General features: G+C 40.4%; 1 protein-coding gene across 3 annotated transcripts in view; it reads left to right on the top strand.

Moving 5' to 3' along the window:
* Positions 1-25,014, top strand: part of SMYD4 (SET and MYND domain containing 4) — a 69,178-nt gene that overhangs the window by 9,414 nt on the left and 34,750 nt on the right. For all 3 annotated transcript variants that reach the window (XM_078437586.2, XM_060646927.3, XM_060646926.3), the window contains exons 3-5: positions 9,091-9,235; positions 15,484-15,573; positions 17,071-18,205. In XM_078437586.2, the coding sequence (XP_078293712.2) occupies positions 9,091-9,235; positions 15,484-15,573; positions 17,071-18,205 (1,370 nt within the window). The remainder of the gene's footprint in view (positions 1-9,090; positions 9,236-15,483; positions 15,574-17,070; positions 18,206-25,014) is intronic.

Consider the following 25,014-nt stretch of genomic DNA (forward strand, 5'->3'; position numbering starts at 1 on the left):
TAGCTGTATCAGTCATTACGAGCATTTTATTTATTTTTTTATTATTGTTTTTAATGCTTATTTATTTTTGTGAGAGAGAGAGACAGAGCAAGTGGGGTAGGGACAGAGAGAGGGAGACACAGAATCTGAAGCAGGCTCCAGCCTCTGAGCTGTCAGTGCAGAGCCCGATACAGGGCTCGAACCCATGAACCATGAGATCATGATCTGAGCTGAAGTTGGACATTCAACCGGCAGAGCCACCCAGGGCATTTTAAAATGTGGTAAATACTAACAAATTGTCTTCCAAAAAAACATTACCGGTACTTTCCTATATCCACATCAGCACTAGAAAGCAGTAGTCTTTAATTCTGCCAAACTTCAGGACAAAAATATCTTGTTTTTGTTTTGTTTTGTTTTGTTGCATTTTTCTAATTACTAGTGAAAGAATGCATTATTTCTGATGTTACAACCCGTTTATATTTCTTATGCAAACTGTTCATTTGTGTCTTTTGCCTATTTTCCCTCTAGGTTGTCTGTCTTTCTCTTATGAATTTATAAGAGATCTTCAAAAATCTGGTCCTATAATTCTTTGCTATATTTGTGACTAATTTTCCCCCAACTGATTATTTATCTTTACTTGCAGTGTTTTGCATTGTATATAAATTGTGCGTGCTTTAACTTCTATACACCTATATCTTTTTTTTTTCCTGGTTTCTGAGTTATGTGTCTTGCAAATAGTCTTTATTTTCTTCTAACTTCTTTTGTAGTTTTGTGTTTTAGTTTTCACTCAAAACTCCATCTGGAATTTATTTTTGTTCCAATTCTAGTATATGTGCTGCCGAAGCGAGCACTGGAATTTATTTTTGTATGTGATGTAAGAGAATGTGCTAACTTTTTTCCAGATGATTTTTCCTAGGCATTTATTGAATAGTCCGTGATATCCTTAGTGCCTCAAAACGCCATATTCGTTAAAAATTGAATTCCCACTTGCCACAAATTTGTTCCTGGACTCTATTTCTATGTCAAAACCAAAGGGTTTTTACTGTGACTTTATAGTATCATACTAGAATTCTTTCAGTTTCAAGTGACAGAAACCCAGCTCACATTAGGAAATTTATGCACTATGAAACTAGGATGTCCAAGGCAGATCTGTTTGCAAGCAGAGTTGTGTCCAGGGGCTCAGATGTCATCAGACTGTAGCTCTTCATCTTGCAGACAAACTGCACACCTGGTGGGCATAATCAACACTGGTAGCCTTGGACACGTCCTGCAAGCTTAACAACCACAAGAAAAGAGGCCATCTTTCCTGAGAGTTTGGGCAGAAAAGGTCTAGATCAACCTAATTTTGGACTCCAGTCAACCTAATTTTGACTGCCTGATGCATCCTTTCAACCACAAGTGTGAGGCCTTTCTGATTGGCCAGGGCTATAGCACGATGCTCAACCCTATTGCCACATTGGCGTCTTCCCTACTTCAGCCACAAGAAATGGTTTCCTCCCTGAGATTTTATTACCAGAAGTGGAAGGAAGGAACACTAGAAACCATGGAAGACTCGTATAGATGTGGCTTTGCTGTCTGGTAGGCCAAGTTCCCAGACACTCATATACTTCTTCTTTTTCAAGAATGTCTTGGCTAGGGGCGCCTGGGTGGCCTAGTCAGTTAGGCGTCCGACTCCAGCTCAGGTCGTGATCTCACAGTTGGTGAGTTCGAGCCCCACGTCGGGCTCTGTGCTGTCGTCAAAGAGCCTGCTTCGAATCCTCTGTCCCCCTCTCTCTCTCTGCCCCTCCCCCTGCACTTGCACACGTGCTCTCTCTCTCTCTCTCTCGAAAATAAATAAATACTTTCTAAAAAATGTTGTTGGATGTTTGATGCAGATTGTGTTGAATTTACAGATTCATTTAGGGAGACTTGACACCTTTACAATGTTAAATTTCCTCCTCCAAGTAAAAGGTATGTCTTGCCATTTGCTTAGGGCTTCCTTCATATCCTTAAGTAAAGTTCTATCATTTTCTTTGTATAGGTCTTGCACATTCCCTCTTAGATTTATTCTTCCTTATTGTAAGATTATCGTTATCGTGAATAAGACTTTTTTTCCGCCCAATTACATTCTCTGACGATTGGTGTATAAAGGCTAGGAATTTTTGTATCCTACAGCTGCCTAACTGTATTTTCACAATATTTTATTGTTTTTATGCCAATTCACTTGGAATTTTTAGGTAAGTAGCTATATCTGCAAATAGTAATCCTCCTTTCCAATATTTTTACCTCTCATTTTATCTTTTGATTATAACATTAGTTAGACCTCCAGTGCAGTATTGAATAGTAACAGCCATTTAGGACATTTACCATAGGTTTATAGTACATACCCATTTTTAATTTAAGGAAGTTGTCTATATCGTAAATAGGTCTTGAATTTTTTTTTTTTTAATGTTTATTTTTGAGAGAGAGAGAGACAGAGTGTGAGTGGGAGAGGGGCAGAGAGAGAGGGGGAGACACAGAATCCAAAGCAGGCTCCAGCCTCTGAGCTGTCAGCACAGAACCTGACGCGGGGCTCCAACTCACGGCAAGATCATGACCTGAGCCAAAGTTGGACGCTCAACCGACTGAGCCACCCAGGCACCCCCAAAAAAACTTTTTTAGGTATAGAATGTTCTTTTTCTTAGCAGAGGTCTGCTGAAATGCATAGAGGTGAACTTCTATGATGACTGTACCTACTTCAAATGGCTCAGAAAAAACATGTATGTACAGATGTGTCAGAGTTAACACACTATTGTGTCTCAGCTCCATTCTCAATCCTCTGTACTCTGTGGAACTTGATGCATGGCCAGTTGACTCCATGAGAGGCCCTCAGTAGGGCTCCAGAGACAGAAGGCAAGACTGGAAGAAGGAACTCAGTTCTGTCTGCTCCCTAATTAGCATCCACATGAAAAAAACAGAGTTAGACTTTTCACCTTATACCATATATAACAGCTAACTCGAAATAGCCCAAGGACCTAAACTTCAGAGCTAAAATTATAAAACTTTTAGAAGAAAACCTAAGGTAGAAGCTTATGATATTGGCTGACAATGATTTCTAGGCTATAACAACAAAGACACTGGCAACAAAAGTAGACAATTTTGAAAATTAAAACAGTTTGTGCATAAAAAGACAATATCAACAGAGTAAAAAAGGCAACCCACAGAAGGGCACCTGGCTGGCTCAGTGGGTAGAGAGGACATGTGACTCTTGATCTTGTGTCGTGAGTTTGAGCCCTACGTTAGGTGGAGAGATTACTTAAAAAAATAAAAATAAAAGATTTTTATTTAAAAAGGCAAGCCACATAATGGGAGGAAATATTAGCAAATCACGTACCTGATAAGGAGAACTCCTAAAACTCAACAACAAGAGAACAACCTGATTTTAAAAATGGGCAAAGGATTTGAATAGAGATTTCTCCAAAAAGGATATATCAATAGCCAACAAGCACATGGAGAGGTGCTCTCTTTTTTTTGTTTTTTATGTTTATTTATTTCTGAGAGAGAGAGACAGACATGAGTGGGGCAGGGGCAGAGAGAGAGGGAGACACAGAATCTGAACCAGTCTCCAGGCTCCGAGCCGTCAACACAGAGCCTGATGTGGGGCTCGAACCCATGAACCGCGAGATCATGACCTGAGCCAAAGTCAGCCGCTTAACTGACTGAGCCACCCCGGCACCCCTGGAGAGGTGCTCTTAACATCACTAATAACTAGGGAAATGCAAATCCAAACTGCAGTGAGATACCACCTCACATTCATTAGGATGGTTACTAGGAAAAAACAAACAGAAAATAGCTCATGTTGGTGAGGATGCGGAGAACCTGGAGGCCTTGTGCACTGCTAGTGGGAATGTAAAATAGTGTAGCTACTATGGAAACCAGTGTCATTCCTCAAAAATTAAAACTAGAATTAATGTATGGTCCAGCAACCCTACTTCTGCATGGATACCCCAGAGAATTGAAAACAGAACTCGAACAGATATTTGCACACCAGTGTTCATGGCAGTATTTTTCATAATAGCCAGAAATGGAAACAGCCCAAATGTTGTCCATCCACGGATGAATGGATAAACAAAATGTGGTATCTACATACAATAGAGTATTATTCATCCATAAGAGGAAATGAAATTCTGGTACATGCTACAACATGGATGAATCTGGGAACAGTATGCTAAGTGAAATTAGCTAGGCATAAAAATGATAAATATTATATGATTCCGCTTATCTGAGTTACCTAGAGTAGACATTCATAGAGACAGAACATAGAATAGAGGTTAGCAGAGGCTAGGAAGAGGGAGGAATGGGGAGTTATCAAATTATTATTTTTTTTTAAGTTTATTTATTTTTAGAGACACACAGAGCACAAGCAGGAGAGGGGCGGGGGGAGGGGGGGGACAGAGGACCCAAAGCAGGCTCTGTGCTGACAGCAGGGTGCCTGACATTGAATTTGAACTTACGAACCATGAGATCATGACCTGAGCCGAAGTCAGATGCTTTACCCACTAAGCCGCCCAGGCACCCCTGAGGAGTTATTTTTTAATGAGGACAGAGTTTTCAGTTTGGGATGGTGACAAAGTTATGGAAATGGATAGTGGTGACAATTGCGTAATATTGTTAATGTACTTAATGCCACTGAACTGTATACTTAAAAATAGTTAAAGTGTCAATTTTGCCCTGTGTATTTTACCACAGTAAAAATAATTAGAAAAATTGTTTTGGGGTACCTGGGTGGCTCAGTTGGTTGAGCATCTGACTTCGGCTCAGGCCATGATCTCACGGTTTATGAGTTCGAGCCCTGCGCTGACAGTTCAGAGCCTAGAGCCTGCTTCAGATTCTCATTCTCTCTGCCCCTCCCCCACTTGTGCTCTGTCTCTCAAAAATAAATAAATGTAAAAAAAAAAATTATTTGTTTTGGGGCACCTGGGTGACTCAGTCAGTTTAGTGTCCAACTCTTGATTTCACCTCAGGTCATGATCTCAGGATTGTGGGATCATGCTGGGTGTGAAGCCTGCTTGAGATTCTCTCTCTCCCTCTAACACTCTCTCAAAAAAACAAAAACAAAAACAATAGGGGTGCCCAGGTGGCTCAGTGGGTTAAGCGTCCGACTTCAGCTCAGGTCATGATCTCACGGTTTGTGAGTTCAAGCCCTACATCAGGCTCTGTGCTGACAGCTCAGAGCCTGGAGCCTACTTCAGATTCTGTGTGTGTCTCTCTCTCTCTGTTCCTCCCCCACTCACACTCTGTCTCTCAAAGAATAAATAAACATTAAAAAAATTTTTTTAATCTTCAAAAAATATATATATATAAATATATTTTTTAAGAAAGAAAAATTGTTTTATCTCACTTCCTCGAATTTTTATCATACTATTCCAGAAGAAAATTTGGAATATGAAAAAGAAAAAGAACATCCATTTGCTTTTCAAAACTTTGAATCAATTACTGAGTTAACTTGGTGCCTGAAGAAAAGAATGAATTATTGCAGCTTAGTTCTTAATTGCACTAAAGAACAATTACACAACACTGAATTTATCATCATTTTGGATTAAGATAAAAGAGTATCCATTGTTAGGCAAGAAGAGTTTTGCTATAATTACTATTCACCACAATCTTTTTTGCTTGAACTAGGATTTTCAGATTTACCCTAATTTGAAACAAAACAAAAACAAACAGGAAAAAAAAACACAACAGACTCTATGGTTCACCAGATATGCATAGGGTATTATCCTCGTATTGTTTTTAGAGTAGAATAAACTTAGAACAGGCAAGCACACCTTTTAAATTAAAATTTTTTAATTAAAATTTCTAATTTTCCTTTTTATATTATTTATTTTGATATTTTTCTATATTGTATCTAAATACTAATAAAATATTTGATGTTAACTCATACATAGTAAAGATAATGTTTTGTGAAATTTCAATACATATGTACATAGACACATCAGACTGAATCACAGTGTAAAAGATATTTCTTATTATGGGTCTTTGTAAACAAAAATTTGAAAAACATTCTACACTTCTGATCTCAATTTCTTTGAGAAGAGATGCTTAAGAGAATTTTTAGTTTTCAGGGCACCTGGGTGGCTTAGTCAGTTAAGCTTCTGAGTGGGCTCAGGTCATGATCTCATGATTTGTGAGATTGAGCCCTGCGTCAGGCTCTGCACTGACAGCACAGAGCTTGCTTGGGATTCTCTCTCTCCTGCTATCTCTGCCCCTCCCCCACTCATGCTTGCTTGCTTACTCACTCAAATAAATACATATTTTAAAAATTAAACAAAATTGGGGGGCACCTGGGTGGCTCAGTTGGTTGGGCGTCTGACTTCAGCCCAGGTCATGATCCCACGCTTCGTGGGTTCGAGCCCCACATCAGGCTCTGTGCTGATGGCTCAGAGCCTGGAGCCTGCTTCAGATTCTGTGTCTCTCTCTCTCTCTCTCTCTGCCCCTCTCCCACTCTGTCTCTTTGTCTCCCAAAAATAAACAAAAACGTTTTTTAATGTTTATTTTTGAGAGAGAAAGAGAGAGCAGAAGCAAGGGGGGGTGTGGGGAGCAGAGAGAGAGGGAGACACGGAATCTGAAGCAGGCTCCAGGCTCTGAGCTGTCAGCACAGAGCCTGACACGGCTCAAATCCATGAACCGTGAGATCATGACCTGAGCCAAAGTTGGACGCTTAACCCACTGAGCCACATAGTCACCCCTAAAGAATTTTTTAAAAAGGGAATTTTTATTTTTCACATTATGCATATTTTACTTTCTTTACAGTTAAAGAGAGAGTGTAGGGTATTCTGTTTCTCCTTGTTGGCAGAATGGTGTATTCTCCGTTGCCAGTGTGTGTGTTTATTTGTGGGGTTTTTTATGTTTATTCATTTATTTTTGAGAGAGAGAGCAGGAGAGGAGCAGAACAAGAAAGAGAGAAAGAATCTCAAGCAGGCTTCGCATTGTCAACACAGAGCCAAATGCAGTGTTCAAACTCACAGACCGTGAGATCACGACCCCTGCCTAAACCAAGAGTTAGACACTTAGCCTTTTCAGGTTGAAATAATTTCAGAATTATTTGTAAAATAGTAATTTTACAATAGTAATAGTAATTTTTACAATAAAATTTGTAAAAATAGTACAAATAATCGCTGGGTAATATACTTTGTTAAGTATATTTTAAAAAGTATATACCTTTAAGAAGTATATACTTTGTTAAGTATATTAAGTATAACAAAGTAATATACTTTGTTAAGTAACAAAAATTCAATCAAGTAAATTTTTTTAAGTTTATTTATGTATTTATGAGAGAGAGAGCAAGAGAGAGGTTGAGAGAGAGAATACCAAGCAGGCTCCTAGCTGACAGCACAGAGCCCATGCAGGGCTCAAACTCACAAACTGTGAGATCATGACCTGAGCCAAAATCAGGAGTCAGACACTTAACTGACTGAGTCACCCAGATGCCCCAACCAAGAAAATTTTATTTTATTTTATTTTATTTTATTTTATTTTATTATTTTTAAACAATTTTAATGTTTATTTTTGAGAGAGAGAGAGCACGCATGCACACACGAGCATGGGGGAGGAGCAGATTGAGGGAGAGACAGGATCCCAAACAGGCTCCACTCTGACAGCAGAGAAACCGATGTGGGTCTCAAACTCATAGACTGCGAGATCATGACCTGAGCCTAAGTCAAATACCCCTCAACCAACTAAATTTTAATGATCCAGTTGGCTTTGTTAATTGATTCATGAATTGAGCAGCATCCCAACTAGCAAGTAGAAGGGAGCTCCAAAGGGCTATGGAAAAGGGAAGGTTTTTAAAAGTAGAGGGACACCTGGGTGGCTCAGTCAGCTAAGCCTCCGACTTTGGCTCAGGTCATGATCTCACAGTTCCTGGGTTTGAGCCTCTCGCCCAGTTCTGCGCTGACAGCTCAAAGTAGGGAGGATGTGGGTGCCTGGGTGGCTCAGTCGGTTGAGTGCCCCACTCTTGATTTTGGCTCAGGTCATGATCTCAGGGTCATCATATCATGGTCCTGATCTCACAGTCGTAAGATCATGGCCCTCATCGGGCTCCTTGTTGACAGCTTGGAGCCTGCTTGAGATCCTCATTCATTCTCCCTCTCTCTCTCTCTCTCCCCCTATCTCTCTCTCTCTGTCTTAAAATAAACAAACATTTAGGGATGCCTGGGTGGCTTGGTTGGGCGTCTGAATTTTGGTTTTGGTTCAGGTGGTGATCTCACAGTTTGTGGTTTCTAGCCCCTTGTGGGGCTCGTCACTGACGGCGGGAGCCTGTTTGGGATTCTCTGTCTCCCTCTTTCTCTGTTCCTCTCTCCCTCTCTCTCTCTCAAATAAATAAATATTTAAAAATAAATAAATAAACTTAAAAAAATAAAGGTAGAGAGAGTGTGGAGAAAAAGGAAATTATTAGCAAAGAATCCATTGTTTTAGGCAAGGTCACCCTCCTAAGGCGAATGGAAGGGGCCTGTCAGTAAACTTACTAGTGCTGACCAGTAAATTCCTATCTGGAGGTTAAAGGTTACATTTCTGGGGTCTTGCAACTGCAGTCAGCTTAGGTATTAAGTCTTGGTTTACTGACTTGGGTCCTTAACAAGTGATACCATTTGGGGCCTGTGACTTTCTTTTCAGTATCTTCTTTCAGATTCCCCAAATGTTAATACTTTACTACATTTACTTTATGATTCATTTTCATTTTCTCTTTCTCTTTCCCTACCTCTCCCTCCCTCTTTGCCTCTCTTTCCTCCTTCTGTCAGCCATTCACTCAAGTATTTTCAACACAGTTTAAGTGGAGAATACTCTGCAAATACAAAACCATGTATTATGTTATTCTCCACACCTAAGCTTTTTTATGATACATTATCGTAGGGGTGGTAATTATAAAATAAATAATTAGCATTCTGTCCTCTAAATAGAAATTCTGGTATCTATGCCTCTGAGGCCATAAGATCCCCCCCCTCCCCCATTCACATTACACGATACAGACAACCTCATGTGTCCCAGTGTTTTGCAGGTAGGTACTCACGACGTTTCAAGTGCAGTGGTTAAGGTACTTCCCTTGAAATAACAAATGTGTGCTTTTTTTGTTTTGTTTCTTTCTTCATGAAGACCCGAGGATGAGATGTTTTTACAAAATCTGTCTAGAGGCTACCTGGTGGAAAAGGACCCCAACGCTCCCCTTTTCTACAGAGAAGAAGGAAACAAAAAATTTCAGCAGAAGGATTATATGGGAGCCACAGTGCTGTACTCTAAGGTAAGGCACCGCATCTCAGCAGGAGGGGCTACCAACGATTCCGCGATGCGTAGTTCTTCAGGTCACAGAACCTTACTGCTGACTTGTGTAGCCAGTGGTTCCCTTGTTTACAATTTGTGAACTGAATTCGAAAAAGAAAACTGGCAGAATTCTGCCATTGGTTATATGCCAAAACAAAGGCATATACGCGTCCTGAATTCCATCAAGAAACTTCTATTCCTAAATTCCCTCAGATACCCTGTAGCAATAGGCTTATTGGACCCATGGCTCTGCCTTGCCTGGGTCTGTCAGCTGTCACTGAATTGTGTGCCCTTTGTATCAGAATGACTGATGAGGCCGTTGGTTTGATAGTCCCAATTTAGAGGCCAGCTAGGTGTTTGGTCAGTCGCAGTGTTTGCTTACAACCGGTATGACTTAGGTTAACTTGGAAAGGAAAATAAGCCCAACTGCCACAGCCTATTTAAATCCCATTTTGAAGGTTGTCAACAGATACAGCAGTACCTAGGAGATGACTACCACGATGAAGCAAATATCTCAATAACGCTAGCCAAATAAATTTCTTGGCTTCCCAGTTATGTTCACACTACACTATTTATTGTCTACTAAGTGTGCCATAGCATTATATCAAAAAAATGTGCATACCTTAAATTAAAAGTACTCTATTGCTAAAAAAAAAGCTAACTGTCAGCTGAGCTTTCAGCAAGTCGTGATCACTGATCACAGCTCATCGTAATGAATATAATGATGAAAGTTTGAAATATGGCAAGAATTGCCAAAATGTAACACAGAGACACAATGAACAATGTGAGCAAAGGCTATTAAATGGTGCTGATAGACATGCTCAAGGCAGGATTGCCACAAACCTTTAATTTGTAATAAAAAAAAAAAAAACAACATGCCATGTGTGTGAAGCACATTAAAATGAGGTATGCCTATATTTATTTTTTAATATTTCTTTGAGATAGAGAGAGAACATGAGTCGGGGAGGGGCAGAGAGAAGAGGGAGACACAGAATCTGAAGCAGGCTCCAGGCCCTGAGCTGAGCTGTCAGTACAGAGCCTGACTCAGGACTCAGACTCACAAACCATGAGATCATGACCTGAGCCGAAGTTGGATGCTTAACCAACTGAGCCACCCAGGCGCCCGAAATAAATAAACTTTAAAAAATGAAATGAAATGAAATGAAATAAAATAAAATAAAATAAAATAAAAACTAAGCATCACTGAGCTAGATTTTGATCAGGAAGAGTGGCTTTTAACAATCTGAGGCTTTTACTGTCCTGCTTCCATCATAGAAACTGAAACAAGATCCCTGAGAGACTTCCGTCCATAATTTTTAAGAGATAAACATGGGCTTAAAGCAGGAATGTACCAATCCTCTCACCACGTCTGTGATCTTTTATATTTAAAAGAATGAGTGTAGGGGCACCTGGGTGGCTCAGTCGGTTAAGCATCTGACTTCAGCTCAGGCCATGATCTCACGGCTTGTGAGTTCAAGGCCCGTGGTGGGCTCTGTGCCGACAGCTCAGAGCCTGGAGCCTTTTCAGATTCTGTGTCTTTCTCTCTCTCTCTGCCCCTCCTCCACTCACACTCTGTCTCTCAAAAATAAATAAACATTAATTTTTTTTTTTTTAAATAAAAGAATGAATGTAAATTTGAAGGGTAAACACCTTTACTCTGAATCTTTAACAGGGCTAAGCTTAACATTTGGAATTAGTTTTCCAACAACTCTCAGAATTCTAACAATAGCCTCTATAACTGATAAGAGCCCTAAATTGTAATGTTATAAAGTATTTAGTTGAATAATGTGAATTCGTGATTCCTGAAGAATTAAATAACGATCCACTGACAAGTGGCTTAATAGTTCCTTTTTACAGAGCTAATCTCTTCAAGTTTATGCATGTGCATCAGAAATGTGATCATATGGGAAGTTGTTCAAGGAAAACAAGTAAAATAAAAAGGGAAATCAGACAAAAAATTAAGGTTTGCTCTGTATGTGAAGGGAGATGAGCCTTCCTATTTCATGAAGCTCGTATTTTGGGGATTATGGTACTTTGCAATTTTCTACAAACCTGCTATTTTCTCTTTTTTTTAATAATATTTGTTGTTTCTATCTGATTATAAAAGTACTATGTTTTGTAAGTTACTTGGAAAATATAGAGAAGCATAAGGAGTAAAAAAGTCACATAGTCAGGGATAGGCACTGTTAACATTTTTGCTTATATCCATCCAGACACTTTTTCCTCTGAAAATGTGTTTTTCTTTTACAAAATTGGGATAATGCTGCACTTACTGTTTTGTAATCTGCTTTTTTCCCTCAACAATTTATTGTGACCATTTTCTCGTGTTATTAAATTTTCCACTAGCACATGATTTTTTTATGGCTAGTTTAGTGTTCCATTACAGAGAACTATGCTTGATTTAACATCTCCTAATGTTGACAGATTGCTTGGTATCACAAGGCTACAAGGAGTGTCTTTCTATGTAAATATTTTTACGCATCTGATTACTTCCTTAGGATAAATTCCTAGAAGAGAATTTGCTGGGTCAATTTAAATGTATTATTCTAAGCCTTTGGTACTTGGTGCTGGATTGTTCTCTAGGAAAAAACTAGTTAACAACCCTTCTAGTAGAATATGGGAATGTTCATTTCTCTGTATCCTCAGCAATACTAGTTTTTAAGATTTTATTATTTTAGCTATTTATTTTTAATATGAAATGTGTTTACATAGTTAAAATTCAAAAGGTACAAGAATATATAAACAGTGTAGTCTATTTCTTCTGTCTCCTGGCCACCACTTTACCTAACACCAGAACCCAGCACTGTTAAATGTGTCTTCCAGAGGTATTTAGCATATATAAATAAATACAATCTCCCATTCCTGCACGCGCATACACTTTAAAAAAAAATTATTTTTATTTGTTAAAAATGTTTATGTATTTTGAGAGAGAGAGAGCGTACGCACATACAAACGGGGGAGGAGCAGAGAGAGAGGGAGAGAGAGAATCCCAAACAGGCTCCACACTGTCAGCTCAGAGCCCTACTCCAGGCTGGATACCATGAACCTCTAGATCATGACCTGAGCCGAAATCAAGAGTTGGACGCTTAACCAGCTGAGCCACCCAGGAGCCCCCACACACATACGCTTTTTACATAAATATACACTGTTCAGCCCCCTGCTTTTTTCACTTAATAATATCTTGAAGATCATTCCACCTCAGAACATTAAGAGCTTCCTCATTCTTACAGCTGCATGGTATTACCTAATATGGATGTATAGTAATTTATTTAGCCAGCATCTTATAGATCAATATGTAATTGATCTAAGTTGTTCCTTATCTTTGGCTATTTCAAACAACTCTATGCTGAGAAACTTTGCATGTAGGTTATTTTGTACCTATCATTGGGGTAAAAGAGAGGCTCCTGGTTGGCTCAGTCGGTTAAGCATTGGGGTAAAAGATTATATCTGTAGGATAAATTCCTAGAAGAGGAGTTGCTGGTTTAATGGAGATATAAATGATATAGATATATATATGAAATAAATATATATGTTGCTAACTTGCCCTTCATAATCATGAGACCAACTTATACTCCCACTGGCAACATATGAGAATGCTCATTTTCCCACTCCTTTGATGACTCCATGTGCTATCGGCTTTATTTATCTTTGCCAATCTGATAGCTAAAAAATGGTTTCTCAGTATAGTTGGGTTTTTTTTTTTTTTCCAATTTATCAGATGGAAACTTTTTACTCTGGTAAAATATACATTACATAAAATGTTCCATTGTAACCACTTTTAAGTATACAACGCAGTGGCGTTAAGTACACTTACAGTGCTGTTTAACTGATGTGGAAATGTTGGGGTTTGCGGCAAATGGTCAAGAAAGAATTGAAGCATCTTGAGGGCAATAAGGGTGGTTTTTATTAAAGCACAGGGACAGGACACGTGGGCAGAAAGAGCTGCACTAGGGTTGTGAAGAGCACTTGACTATGTATCTTCAAGTTGGGAGGGGGTGAGGGGTAGAGTAAGTCTCTAAGGAATGTGGAAGCAAGGTTTCCAGGACCTTGAGGGGGCTAGCTCTTGTTAGGAGAAGGTAATTTATTATTGTTTAGTAAAAACTCAGTCTTGAGGTCCTTCAGATGTGTATCAGTGGGCCATAAGCTTGGAGGATGATTGCCAACATATATCTCGGGGTGTTAGAGAGAAAGGAAGTTTCCAAAGGAATTTTTATATGTTAAAGAAGACTTACAGGATCCTGGAGGTCGGGCTAATGCTAAGCTAAGCCTTTTGCCCTTAGCAAAGTATTAGCATCCAGGCAGTTGAGTTCCTAGAGGAGGGTTGCTCGGCCTGTCTCCAGGACATGTCAATGGGCAGTAAGTAGTAAGGAAATTTTAATTTTTTTCCTTTTGCCTTTGTTTCCCACATCACAACCATCATCATACATTTCCAGAACTTTCTCATCAACCAAAACCAACTCTGTGCCCTTTAAACAGTAACTCTCCATACCTCCCTCCCCCTCACCCCAGACAATCGCTGTTCTGTTTCTGTCTCTATGATATTGCCTATTCCAGGTACCTCATGTAAGTGGAATCATACAATATTTGTCCTTTTGTTTCTGGCTTATTTCGCTTAGCATAATGTTTTCAAGGTCCAGTAGAGTTTTAATTTGCATTTTGCTGATTATGAATGAGGCTGAGCGTTTTTTCATATGTTTATGAGCCATTTCTATTTCCCATTAGAACTCTCTATTCATATCATTTGCTTATTTTCCTGTTGAATTATTGGTCATCATCTTATTGATCTGCAAGAACTATCATAAAGTAAAGAAATGAGCCCTTTGCCTGTGACATGAGTTACAGATATTTTTTCCGGTTCAATGTTTGCCTTTTGATACTGCTTTTATTGGTTTGCTGTAAAGAAATGTGTTTTTTTTAATAGTTGTTTAATGTGTATTTATTTTGGGGGGGGGGGCAGAGAGAGGGGGACAGAGGATCCCAAGCAGGCTCCACGTTAACAGCAGAGAACCTGATGTGGGGCTTGAACTCACAAACGGTGAGATCATGACCTGAACCAAAGTCAGATACTTAACTGACTGAGCCACCCAGGTGCCTCAAGAAATATTTTATGTACTCAAATTTATTAACCTTTTGTGACTTCTGGGTTTTGTGTCATAGTTACAAAGGGATTCCTCACTTCAACATCGCTTTAGATTTTTCCTATAGTTTCTTCTAGTGCTCTGAGAGTTTCATTTTTTTTTTTTTTATTTTTTTTTTAAATTTTTTTTTTCAACGTTTTTTATTTTTTTATTTTTGGGACAGAGAGAGACAGAGCATGAACGGGGGAGGGGCAGAGAGAGAGGGAGACACAGAATCGGAAACAGGCTCCAGGCTCCGAGCCATCAGCCCAGAGCCTGACGCGGGGCTCGAACTCACGGACCGCGAGATCGTGACCTGGCTGAAGTCGGACGCTTAACCGACTGCGCCACCCAGGCGCCCCGAGAGTTTCATTTTTTACATTAAGGTTTTGATCCATTGAGAATTTGTCCTAATTAAAGGTTTATCATAAATAGAGGGCCAACTTTATTTCTCTTCCTACTTGTCACAATACTTTTATTGAATAATCCCTTTTTTTTCTCCAGTGATTTGAGATGCTACCTTTATGATAATTCTTAATCCTTGCCAATTTGGTGGTAGAAGGAAAGGAGCCCTGTGTGCTTTCATTTGCATATATTTTACTATCCACAAATAAATTAACTATTTGTTTTCTAAGAAATAAGTATCATTAGTGTTTCTTCTTTTGTGAATTTCTATTTGTGCCACTCACCCTTTGTTGTGTGCAGGATTGTGCTTGCAATATTTTCCTCCATTTTCATTTACCTTTAGGATTGTTTGTGGCTGAAGTGGTGTTTGATGCTGCTATCTTCAAAGTGCTTTGAGTATTTATTTCCTCACTCGATCTTCACCAGCTTTGCTCTGAGATAATTAAAAATGAAGCTGAAGCACAAAAAGATCCAGTAACTTTCCGAATTTCATACCGTCTTTCATAGCAGAGCCCTTATCTGGAACAAAGAAAAAAAACCCAAAACCTTTAGAAATGCTTGTTTTCTGGGTGCCTGGCTGGCTCAGTTGGTATAGCACATGACTCTTGATCTCGGAGTCGTGTGTTGGAACCCCACACTGGGTGTAGAGATTTTTTTTTTAATGCTATTTCCCATTTATACTTTTAACCGGTTCATTGTTTTGCAGGGAATATCACATTCAAGGCCTCACACTGCAGACATTTCACTGTGTTATGCCAATCGCTCTGCAGCCCTCTTCCACCTGGGTCAGCATGAAGTGAGTATCAGGGTGCATGGTGTGATTGGAGAGGATCTGGAGGGGGTACCCTGGAAGACTAGACTGTCTTCTCTGCTCCTACCTTAGAGCACTAAACCTAGGCCATGCTGCAGTCAGTTGAATTGGAAGAAAATTGGTATCCTCCAAAATTTATTCTTCCCCGATTCATTTTTTTCTCTCCTGATTCATTTTACCTATCACAGGTGATTATGTGGGGCAGTATTGGTTGACAAGAAAGAGTCATGGCATGTGGCACAGGGCCATGGACTATATCCAGTGGGTCAGCAGTTCTCAGTGTTGAGATCAGCAGTGAGATATGTTGCTAATAATACTTCGGGTTCCAAGTGTTTGCAAACAATTTACTTGTTTGTTTGTTTTTAATGAGTAGAGCATGTTCAAGATTATCCCTTCAATAATGCAGCTCACCCTCAATATGCCTTTTGAAAGGGCAAGTCCAAGTTGCGCTGAAATGCCTGTGTATGCCTATGAGGAAGTGGGCTTTATATGGGCGACTTTCTTGTCATTCCCTAGTTGAGGTCTAAGGATAAACTCTCAAACGTCATTTTGGCATGTCCTTTTTTGGAATACCACAGAAATGTAAAATATTCCCTACAATTAAGAACTTTTTGGGGGCGCCTGGGTGGCTCAGTCAATTGAGCTTCTGACTTCGGTGCAGGTCATGATCTCGCGGCTCATAAGTTCGAGCCCGGTGTCACGTTCTGTGCTGGCAGCACAGAGCCTGGAGCCTGCTTTGGATTCGGTGTCTCTGTCTCTCTCTGGCCCTCCCCTGCTCACTCTCTCTCTCTCTCACTCTTAAAAATAAGTAAACATTAAAAAAAAAAATTTTTTTTAAGAACTTTTTGAATACTCACAAGTTCATACCTATTGCCCTTTGAACTAAAAGAGACAAGCAAGAATTTAACTCCAGACCCTGAGCAAAAAAGTCCTGGACAATTGAGGACAACAATTGCAAGAACTTGTGTAATATGTAACCCTTCATAACTTTCCCTATATTGGTTATTTCTATTCCCTTCTTGCAGCAGTGATCATCATACATTGAACACATACGATGCCCCACGCATTCTTTTCAACCTTAGGTGTATTACCTTATTTCATCCTTAAAACAACCCTGTGAGGTTGTCCCTATTTTTCAGATGAGAACACCAAGACACTTAGAAATGAAGTTCCTTACACAGGGTCCCACAGCTCGTAAGAGGCAGTCAATAGTGGAATGCGGATCTGTCTGACTTCTGTGTGTAAGACTTTTCTTCCTCAAAACAGGAATATTCAATAAGACAAACACAATATCCTTGGCAAGTATTACTTAATCACTCAAAACATCACACGGTAGAATACGATTTAAAGAAATTAGCACGTGGTTATAGTTGCTGCATCTGTAATAATCTCGTAAGTTTCCTGTAGATTTTTGTTACGATTTGCAATAGACACTGAAAGTAGGGACCAAGGGTCATTTGGGGATCTCCTTTCTGTTTGCAGATGTGTCTTAAAGACATCATGAGAGCGCAGATGCACGGGTATCCAGAGAGACTGCAACCCAAGATGATGTTGCGTAAGGCTGAATGTCTGGTGACCCTGGGGAGACGACAGGAGGCGAGCCAGACCATCAGTGATCTTGAAAGTAGCTTTGCTGCCAAACCAACCCTCGCAGCTGCCCAGTTTCAGATTCTGCAGACAAACCTCTGTCGTCTGAAAATGAAGGCACAAGAAAAGGAGAGTCTCACAGAAACCTTCCCGGCAGCTCTAACCAAAGCCTTGGAGGATATGGACCTAAAGGGAGAGAATGGACAAGTCCCCAGCGCATCGTCATCTGTCAGCTTACGCACAGACCCCTTAAGAGGCCGCTATTTGGTTGCCACAAAAGATATTCTCCCAGGAGAGCTCTTGGTGAAGGAGGACGCTTTTGTGAGCGTCCTTCACCCGGGAGAGATGCCACCGCTACGTCACCTAGAGAGCAAGTGGGATACCAGGGTTACCAACGGGGACCTCTACTGTCACCGATGTTTGGACCACACTTTGGCCACAGTTCCCTGTGATGGGTGCAGCTATGCCAAATACTGCAGCCATGACTGTATGCAGCAGGCCTGGGACCTGTACCATAGTGTGGAGTGTTCTCTAGGGGGGCTGCTTCTCACACTGGGTGTCTTCTGCCACATTGCCCTGAGGTCCACTCTCGTAGCTAGATTTGAGGATGCAAGCAACGTCATAAGGAAGCTTTGTGGTGAGATTAGGAACAAAGACACATGTTCACCTGAAAGAGAGACTCTGGTGCAAACACTCACTTGTGACCTGGGAGGGGAGAGTGAGAACAAAGGCAAAATGCTCGAGCCCCCAGTTCCAGGATGTGATCTGAATGGGAAATATGAAAGTAATTACAATGCCGTCTTCCACCTCCTGCCACATACTGGAAACCATAGCCCGGAGCACAGATTTCTCTGTGCTCTAAGTGTCTCTGCACTGTGCAGGCGACTTGAAGCAGCCAGTTGCTACAAGCCAGCGGTGGCAGTGCCTCCTGGGTCGGGTTCAGAGTTGGATGTCTGGGGAGTGGCCATGCTGAAACACGTGCTGCAGCTGCAGTGTAACGCTCAGGCGATCACCACCATTCAGCACACAGGTAGGAGGGAAGCTGTTCTTGCCTTACGGTACTGTCCTTGATGTAGCTAATATCTGGGGAGAAAGAACTGTGAGTGGAAACGGCAGCCTTCAAATCAGCGGTCTGATGGGAAAACACCGCTGGCTACCTCGTGTTGTCGTGATTATGGCATTGAGAAGCTACCTGGCCTTAACAAATTATTTGATTCCACTCTGCCTCGGTTTTCTCATCGCTAAAATGGGTAGTTTATGGGTTGTTTTTTTTTTTTAAGTTTATTTATTCATTTGAAAAAGAGAGAGAGTAAGCACGAGCAGGGGAGGGGCAGAGACAGACACAGGACTCAAACTCAAAAATCATGAGAGCATGACCTGAGCCGAAATCCAGAGTCAGACGCTTAACCGACTGAGCCACCCAGACACCCCACTAAAATGGTTAGTTTAATCCCACCTAACTTTACTGAGTTGTGAAGAATACCTTTGTAGTTTGTAAAAATACCTTAAAAACCCAATTGCTAAGGGGGAGTTTATTATGAAATAGTAATCAAAGAAGACTGCAGAAAGAAGGTCTATGGTTGAGTTAGCATATCAAAGTCTTATTCATGTGACTCAGCCACTCGATTGCTTCCCTTTCCAATTGACAGATTTCCCTCAATCTTCTGTTTTAAATTTCCAAGAGAGCCATCTGGCCAAGCACAACTTTTCACACAATACTACCATGAACTGTTGATCCTTTGGTGCATGGCCAATAATCTAGGGGCCACCCCTAGACACAGACCAGCCTCACCCTGCTTGCCTGAAACATGCCCTATAGATAAGGCTGTTTAAGGCAGATGGAGAGACTGGATGTACCCAGCATCACAGTGACACTGTATTGACAACAGATACTATTAGAAAAGAGATGGTGTTTCCAGCGTTTCTATCGTACGATCTCCATTTTAACAGATACTGTCTTTCAATTCAATTCTTTTGATCTTCTCATATTAGGTAATCTAGAATTTGGCAACCTTTTGTATGCATGTTTTTATCTTAAATTTTAATTCAGCTGCCAAGTGTTATGATGTATAGGCATTTCAGTAGAGGTGTTTTGGAGGAAGACTCTCTTCCCCATCCTGAAGCACATGGAACATCCAAAAATAGCGCTGGATTCATCCCATAATACTAGGAAATCCTATTGCAAGCTAGTCTCTGTTTTCTTCTCTGCTTTCTTTTGCTTCTTTGAGCCATTGCTACCTTCTAAAATACATCTGTTGAGTGTTTTTCCAGAATTTTGTTTTCCCTTGGGTACATTCCCTGGCATTTTAAAAAATACTATTTTCATTGAGTTCTGTTTTTGCGAATATAAAAATATAGTATAGGGGGCTTCCAGATTATAATGGCAGAAAGTTACCAACTCCTGATTTTATTGTGTCATGCTCCTAAAGTACTTAATAGAACAGACAAAAAAGGTAGAAATGTCAGTAGCTCTAAGAACTGTAGAAACTCTTGTCTGGGTAGACAATAGCAGACTGACTCCCGGAACCAGAACGGTAGAGGAGTTTTCCATCCGCTTCCCTCCATGGCCTGTTCCGCACCATCAAACAATCTTAGCCCAAATGTTTTGCTCCATGTGCGTGACATCTCATTATAGTCAGGCTTTTATTTGTATAGCAAGTTTGGGGTAAAAATTGTCATAAGTTCAGAATAAACTTTTGGGTAGCAACCAATTGAGCCACCCAGGCACCCCTATCTATGAGGTTCTATATTTTATGCATAATTTATTCTTATTTACATGATGTTTAAAAATAGAAAAAAAAAATGACTAAATGCAAAAAATTCCAAAATCTTAACAGTAATCAATTCTGAAAGTGGAAATATGGGTGATTGCTACTTTCTTCTTTGAACTTCTTTATGTGTGTGTGTGTGTGTGTGTGTGTGTGTGTGTGTGTGTGTTTATAAAGATTATATGGGTTTTTTGTTTGTTTGTTTGTTTTTCCCTATGTAGGCTTCAAGCCTACCAACATGGGGCTTGAACTCATACCCTGAGATCAAGACCTGAGCTGAGATTCACCTAGGCACCCATGAAGTTTTTCTATATTTTTAAAATTAAAAACACTGATTCACACAGTAGTAACGTTATTCTAGTAAATTTAAAATGGATTGTATACTCCCTTATTATTCTCCGGGAGATTTTTTAAAAACAAGTTAACTGAGCAAAAAGATGATAAAGATGATAAAATGAGTTTTTAAGTAATTATAAATGGGCTAAACTCTAAATGAATCTTTCAAAATGAGTAAAAATAATTTAGGGGCATCTGGGTGGCTCAGTCAGTCAAGCGTCTGACTTCGGCTGAGGTCATGATCTCGTGTTTTGTGAGTTCAAGCCCCGCATCGGGCTCTGTGCTGACAGCTCAGAGTCTGGAACCTGCTTCAGATTCTGTGGCTCCCTCTCTGCCCCACCCCTGTTCATGCTCTGTCTCTCTTCATCTTTCCAAATTGAATAAATGTTAAACAAAAATTTTTTAATACAATAAAATAATAAGGATCTAGAAGCCAAGATAACTAATGTACTAGGGAATTCAGTACATAATATCCATCAAAACTTGTGTCCTATAGACCAGGGTGATGTGATGTGGGCCAGGAACCAATGGTCAAAAAAGAATTGAGACATTTTCAGCACAAAAAGGTGTGTTCTTGTTTTTAAAAAATTTTTTTTCAACGTTTTTTATTTATTTTTGGGACAGAGAGAGACAGAGCATGAACGGGGGAGGGGCAGAGAGAGAGGGAGACACAGAATCGGAAACAGGCTCCAGGCTCCAGGCTCCAGGCTCCAGGCTCCAGGCTCCGAGCCATCAGCCCAGAGCCTGACGCGGGGCTCGAACTCACGGACCGCGAGATCGTGACCTGGCTGAAGTCGGACGCTTAACCGACTGCGCCACCCAGGCGCCCCTGTTTTTGTTTTTAATGAAAGCATGGGATAGGACCCATGGGCTGAAAGAACTACACTGGGATTGTGAGGAGGGATTGATTATATACTACTTTTAAATTGATTGTATACTTTTAAGTTAGAGATAAAGGAACTTTCCGACAGGATTTTCCAATGTTAAAGGAAATTTACAGAATCCTGGAGGTCTGGCTATTATCACGCTAAGGCTGCTTTTTGCCTCTAGCAAAGCATTACCTTTAGGCAGTTGTGGGCTCCTTGAGGATTGTCCTACTCTGCCTGTCAATGAGCTGCAAGTTGTAAGGAAATGTAATTTTATCTACATTTCTTTTGCCTTTGTTCTCCTTATCTCAGGGCTCAGCAAACTTTTCCTGTAAAGGGGCAAATAGTAAATATTTTAGGCTTTGCAGGCCATATCATGTCTCCTTTGCAGCCACACAGCTCTGTCATTGTAGCACCAAAGCAACAAATGACAATGCACATCTGAATGAGTATGGCTGGGTTCCAATAAAACTTTATAATGGACTCTGAAATTTGTATTTCTTATAATGTTTCACAACATGAGCGTTATTCTTTTCATTTTTTTCCAACCACTTAAAAAGGTGAAGACAGTTCTCAGACCACAGTCTGCATAAAAGCAAGCAGCAGGCAGGATATGACCCACAGGTTATAGTTTACAGACTCCTGATATAAACAAAGAGTTGACAAATGTAATAACGAAATCTATTTAGAAAAAAAAAAAAAGCCTGTGGGGTGCCCAGTTGGTTCAGTCAGTTAAGCATCCAGCTAATGCTCAGGGCATGATCTCATGGTTCCTGAGTTCGAGCCTCCCATCAGGCTCTGTGCTGACAGCTCAGAGCCTGGAGCCTGGTTCAGATTCTGTGTGTCTCTTCCTCTCTGCCGCTCCCCTCCTCCCATTCTCTCTCTATCTGTCTCAAAAATAAATAAACATTAAAAAAAGAAAAGAAAAGAAAAAGCCCACAAAATTAGGAACAGTGAATATAGCCAATAATATAATTTTTTTAACTTTAAGCAAATATTTAATATGATTTTAGACTATTAAACTTGAAAACATTAAGTAGAAAACTTTGTAGGGTTGCCTGGGCGGCCTCTAACTCTTGATCTCAGCTCAGGTCTTGATATCATGGTCGTGATGTCAAGCCCTGCATTGGGCTCTGCGTTTGGTGTGGAGCCTACTTACAAAATAAAAGGAAGGAAATACTTTGTAGAAAATATAAATTGCCTCGATTTTCTGAGGAGGAGAACACTTCAAAAGTCCAGTGATTGTGGAAGAAATTGAAAAAGATTATGAAAATATTTCCATAAAAACAAGCCAGACCAACTCTTTTCCGGATAAGTTCTTTAAAATTTTTAAGAACCATATTTAGGCCACTTTTTTTTTTTTTTTAAATTTTAGAGAGTGTGTGCGCGGGCTGTGGAGGAAGGTTGGGGGGAGAGAGAGAGAGAGAGAGAGAGAGAGAGAAAGAGAAAATCTTAAGCAGGCTCCACGCTCAGCACAGAGCCCAAGAGGGGGCTGGATCCCACCACCTTGGGATCATGACCTGAGCCGAAATCAAGACTGGCACACTCAGTCGACTGAGCCAGCCAGTCACCCCTAGCCACGATTTTTTTTTTAATAAAGAAAGCAAAGAAAAAATGATCTTCTAAGGAAAAGATCATTTTTATACACTATAAAGTGTTCCAGGGCATGGGGGAATCTGGAACCCTTTCCCACTCATTTTGTAAAGCCAAGAAGAAAAACTATAGACTAGTCTCACTTGTGAATATAGCTGTTAGAACCCTGAAAAAAAATCACTGCCATATCACATCCAGTAGTTTACTGACGGAACACTACTATAAGACCAAGTAGGCTTTCTTCCAGAAATGCAAGGATATTTTAATTTAGAGGGATGTACAAGAAGGCTTGTGTAAATGCAGAGACAGGCCATATCCTTAGATGGAAAGACTGAAAACTAAACATGGCAGTTCCCCCACATTCCCCAAATCAGCGTAATGCAATTTCACACAAAATTACAATTGGATTTTTCCTGGAATTTGACAGTGATTCTAAAGTTCATCTCGAATAAGCGATGAGAATGGCCTTTTTGTAAGAGTACCGAACTCTTTTACTGGGTCCTTCCGAGCAAGCTAAGGCAGCAGCTGGGGTGAGGCCCTCCCTTCCTGCACAGAGCAGCACGCCCTGCAGCGTCTGCTTGGCACTCGCCCTCCCAGGACCTTGGTGTCCGAGCTGGCCTGCATCTCCCCTGCCCTCAGCCTGTATGACCTGACCTGGCGGCGGTCAGGAAGGCTAAGGTCAATGCCCCCATTAGAGCAGAGGGTGTAAATGTCCTTTGAGAAGTTGGAGCTGATGGACCCGCCCCAGCAGCTGGCGTTGCACCCGCAGGAGGTCCTGCCCCGCCACCACTGCTGCCCATCTGAAGAGAAGGAGGTGGAAGCAAAGAAAGAAGAGCCTGAGGAGACTGGGGGCGCCTGGGTGGCTCAGTTGATTAAGTGTCTGACTTTGGCTCGGGTTCAGATCCTCTGTCCCCCTCTCTCTCTGCCCCTCCCCCACTCATTCACTCTCACTCTCGCTCTCGCTCTCGCTCTCTTTCTCTCTCTCAAAAATAAATCAACATTTAAAAAAAAGAAGAATCAGAAGAGTCTGATGATCATGTGGATGTAGTTGGTCTTTTTTGACTAAACCTCTTCTGTAACCTGTTTAATAAAATCTGAACTCTTAAGAAGAAGAATGCATACATACATACATACATACATACATACATATATACATACATACTGAAAGGGCTTGGTACTGATATGATAGCCCCCCTAAAAAAGTATTAAATTCTTTCTCTGAATCATTAAGTTTAAATAGTGAAGCATTAAACCATAAAATATCTCAAAAAAGACAAGTGAACACTTATATGGTCTTGGGGTGAGAGAAGCTTTTTAAAGCATTGGTATCCAATTTTGATAATTAAAGATAGCTAGATTTAACCTAAATACCAAATATCAAAAACACCAGAATCAATAAAGAAGATAGAGAATGGAGGTAAAAGAGGTCCTTGAAGGGATGAAAATATGGGACTGGAGGCAACAGACCTGGGTTTCCATTCTACTGAATCTAACCACTAACTTTCCATATGAACTTAGATTATTTAACCTCTCTGTGTCTCACTCAGTATTATTATTTTTTTAATTCCAGTGTAGTTAACACACAGTTCTGTATTCATCTCAGGTGTACAACAGAGTGATTCAACAATTGTACACGTTACTCAATGCTCATGAAGACAGGTGCACTCTTAATCTAATCCCCATCACCTATTTCCCCCATCCCCCCACCCACCTCCCTTCAGGTAACTATCAGTTCTGTATAGTTAAGAGTTGGTTTCTTGGTTTGTCTCTTTTTTTTCCTTTGTCCATTTGTTTTGTTTTTCTTTTTTTTAAATCTCTTTTTAAAGGTTATTTATTTATTTTGAGAGAGAGAGAGAGTATAAACAGGGGAGGGCCAGAGAGAGAGGGGGAGAGAGAGAGAGAGAAAGAGAATCCCGAGCAGGTTCCGCACTGAGGCACGGAGCCTGACGCAGGGCTCAGACCCACAAATCTGAGCCAAAACCAAGAGTTGGACGCTTAACCAACTGAGCTGCCCAGGCTCCTCACATTTATTCTGTTTCTTAAATTCCACAGGCGAGTGAAATCATACATTTTTCTTTCTCTGACTGGCATACTTCGCTTAGCATTATACTTTCTAGCTCCATCTATGTTGTTGGGTATGACAAGACATCATTCTTTTTTATGGCTGAATAGTATTCCATTGTGTGTGTGTGTGTACACATACACACCACTTCTTTATCCATTCATCTATCCATAGACACTTGGACTGCTTCCATAGTTTGGCTATTACAAATAAT

The sequence above is a fragment of the Panthera onca genome, chromosome E1, assembly GCF_046562875.1.
Source record: "Panthera onca isolate mPanOnc1 chromosome E1, mPanOnc1 haplotype 2, whole genome shotgun sequence".
Classification (NCBI taxonomy): Eukaryota; Metazoa; Chordata; class Mammalia; order Carnivora; family Felidae; genus Panthera; species Panthera onca.